This window comes from Sinocyclocheilus grahami, unplaced genomic scaffold (assembly GCF_001515645.1).
Source record: "Sinocyclocheilus grahami isolate Dianchi unplaced genomic scaffold, SAMN03320097.WGS_v1.1 scaffold600.1, whole genome shotgun sequence".
NCBI classification, from domain to species: domain Eukaryota; kingdom Metazoa; phylum Chordata; class Actinopteri; order Cypriniformes; family Cyprinidae; genus Sinocyclocheilus; species Sinocyclocheilus grahami.
Window position 1 is genome coordinate 355,860 of NW_015505779.1, and position 3,451 is coordinate 359,310.

Here is a 3,451-nt window from a genome sequence, read left to right on the forward strand (position 1 = left end):
TGTGAGAGAGTGTGAGAGTGTGTGTGTGTGCGTGCGTGCGTGCGTGCGTGCGTGCGTGACTGTGCGTGTGTGTGTGTTCTATCCATATGTGACCATTTCTGTCTTTGATAGAATGCAGATCATTTCACTCTGGATAGCGCCGCCCTGGAGGACGGCAAGGGAAAGTGCCCCTATGACCCCGCCAAGGGTCACACTGGCCTCATTGTGGGTGAGTCACACATGCAAAAACCTGCATTATTATTCTTGTGTCTTGTGCGTGGGCGTCCTTTTGTGTTCGGTGCAGCCCGTGGATGCGTTTATGCCTCCTCTCTTCCCACACTCGGGAGAGAATGGAGTCCCTCTTTAATATCTCATAATTGCAGGGCTGTAGACAGGAGTGCGTGCGTGTGTACCTGTTCCCGCTCTAAGCGTTCTTCTCCTTTCCTAGACAAAGAGTTGTACTCCGCCACCCTCAATAACTTTCTGGGCACAGAGCCTGTAATCCTGAGGAACCTGGGACAGCAGCATTACAGCATGAAGAGTGAATACCTGCCGGCGTGGCTCAACGGTAAGTCTGATAACACACACACACACACACAAAATATATATGTGAGCCTGCAGCACAAAAGCAGTATTAAGTCGCTGGGGGATATTTGTAGCAATAGCCAACAATACATTGTATGGGTCAAAATTATACATTTCTCTTTTATGCCAAAAAATCATTAGGATATTAAGTAAAGATCATGTTCCATGAAGATATTTTGTACATTTCCTACCGTCAATGTATCAAAACTTAATGTTTGATTAGTAATATGCATTGCTAAGAACTTCATTTGAACAACTTTAAAGATGATTTTCTCAATATTTAGATTTTTTTGCACCCTCAGATTCCAGATTTTCTAATATTGTCCGATCCTAACAAACCATACATCAATGGAAAGATTATTTATTCAGATTTCAGATTTTTAAAAATCGAGCCTTATGACTGGTTTTGTTGTCCAGTGTCACATATATCATGCCTCTGCTGAATTCGTTTGATTATCACCAGAACAGTCAATAAACCATGTTGCTTCTCTGGACATGGAGTTTTTTGGAATATGATCCTACGTTGCTCTCGTAATCCTCATATTATACATATAGATATTATACATAATGTAATATTTCTTGGATTTTATTAGCAGGTAAATGACTGGTTTTAGCAATTAATTATGATCATTTTTACAGTGTTTTAAAAAATAATAAAATATGTATAATTTAACAATTGCTACACTTTTATTAAATAAATGATGTTGCTTCTCTGAACATGGATTACTAAATTGTTTGGATTCAACTGTTTTGTGTGTGTGTGTGTGTGTGTGTGTGTGTGTGTGTGTGTGTGTTGTTATTTAACAATTTCCAAAAATATATAATATGAAAAATAGAATAATAATAATATAAAAAAATGAACAGCATTTATTAACTGAGAATCGACTTGGATATGGAGTTGTCTGGATTCAGTTGTTGGCGACTTGACACAATCCTGTATTGTTTCATTCTCCAAAACTCATCTCTGAGTCGTTGTCATAGCAACAGGTCCATAAGCTCAGACCTGTTTTTTTAATAGAAACAGGATTATATTTTGTCTGTTTAAGTCTGTCCCAGTCTCTGCATCATTCCTGTGAGCGCACCCTGTTGAACCAGAGGATGCAATAATGCACTATTATTATAATTATTTTAATAATAGCCTCATTTAAAATAAAATAATCATATTGTTGACAATAATAGGCACAGCTGTTTTTCTTAGTGTGAAGTACTTCTTCAGTTGTGAGGGAGTCATTTCTGTCTATATAATATATATAATATAATATAATTTAATGTAATATAATATAATGGTAACACTTAAGTTTAGGGACAAATTCTCACTATTAAGTAGTAGCTTATTATAATGTATATTACTAGCATATTGGTTGTATATTAGTACTTATAAACCACGTATTAATGCCTTATTCTGCATGACCATATGTCAGATCCCTTAATTATTGAACCCCATACCTAAACAACTACCTTACTAACTACTAATAAGGAGAACATTGGGAGTTTATTGAGGCAAAGGTTGTAGTAAATAGTGAGAATTGGTCCCTAAACTAAAGTGTGACCAATATAATATAATACTATATAATAATATAATATAATTGTATAATATATTAGTGCTGTCAAACGATTAATCGCGATTAATCGCATCCAAAATAAACATTTTTGTTTACATAATATATGTGTGTGTACTGTTTATATTTATTATGTACATATGAATACACACACATGCATGTATATATTTCAGAAAAATATGTTATGTTTATATATTAAATATATTTATTTATAATATAAATATTATGAATATAAACATAAACATGTAAATATTTTCCAAATATATACATGTATGTTTGTGTATTTATATATACATAATAAATATGCATAGAACACATACATATATTATGCAAACAAAAACTTTTATTTTGTATGCGATTAATCGCGATTAATCGTTTGACGGTACTAAATATAACATGATATGATATGATATGATTAATATAATAAACAGTCAAAAGTTTGGGTTCAGTAAGCTTTTTTTTTAAATAATTGACTACTTTTATTCAGGAAGAGCACATTAAAATTGATCAAAAGTGACAGTAAAGACTTTTACATGGTTACAAAAGGTTTATTTTTAAATGTAAAGAATCCTGAAAACAAAACAATATCATGTTTCACACAAAAATATTAAACGGCATCACTGTTTTCAACATAATACATGTTTTTAAAGCATTAAATCAGCATATTATACTGATTTCTGAAGATCATGTGACACTGAAGACTGGAGGAATGATGCTGATGAAGATTGAGCTTTGCATCAGAAGTACGGTATTAAGCGATGTACGGGGAGCATGGTCCTGATCTTTCTAGCAGGGTTAATCCCGAGGTGGAAACTTAAGATCTTTTATCTGTTCATCGAGTAACTACCAGCCCTTCTCTGTGAAGCGCCGTGTCCCTAGTTCTAACACGTCCTTCCCTATCTTTCCCTGCTGTCTGCTGCAGAGCCAAACTTTGTGGGTTCGGCGCTGGTCCGAGAGAGCCGCAGCAGTAAAGATGGAGACGACGATAAGATCTACTTCTTCTTTAGCGAGAGAGCAGTGGAGCTGGACTGTGACAGCGATCTGACTGTGGCGCGGGTGGCACGTGTGTGTAAGGTGAGAGTAAACTCTGAAAACACCAGAAGGCTACGGAGTAAAGCACGTGTAAAAATATACATGCTTTAAAATATATTTTTATACTTTTTAAAATGTGTTTGGTATCGCAGGACTATTTAAAATGAGTAAAAGTGTCACTAAATAACTGAGAGACTAAATTATTTTTATAAATATATTGTAATAAAATATACATTTTTATTTTTTATTATATATATATATATATTTTTTTTTTTTTTAATAATTGTATTATATAT

At 34.0% G+C, this 3,451-nt stretch overlaps 1 protein-coding gene across 1 annotated transcript in view; it reads left to right on the top strand.

The window, feature by feature from the left end:
* Positions 1 to 3,451, top strand: part of LOC107557380 (semaphorin-4C-like) — a 77,849-nt gene that overhangs the window by 60,954 nt on the left and 13,444 nt on the right. The window contains exons 6-8 of the mRNA XM_016240785.1: positions 112 to 208; positions 428 to 547; positions 3,046 to 3,197. Coding sequence (XP_016096271.1) covers positions 112 to 208; positions 428 to 547; positions 3,046 to 3,197 — 369 coding nt within the window. The remainder of the gene's footprint in view (positions 1 to 111; positions 209 to 427; positions 548 to 3,045; positions 3,198 to 3,451) is intronic.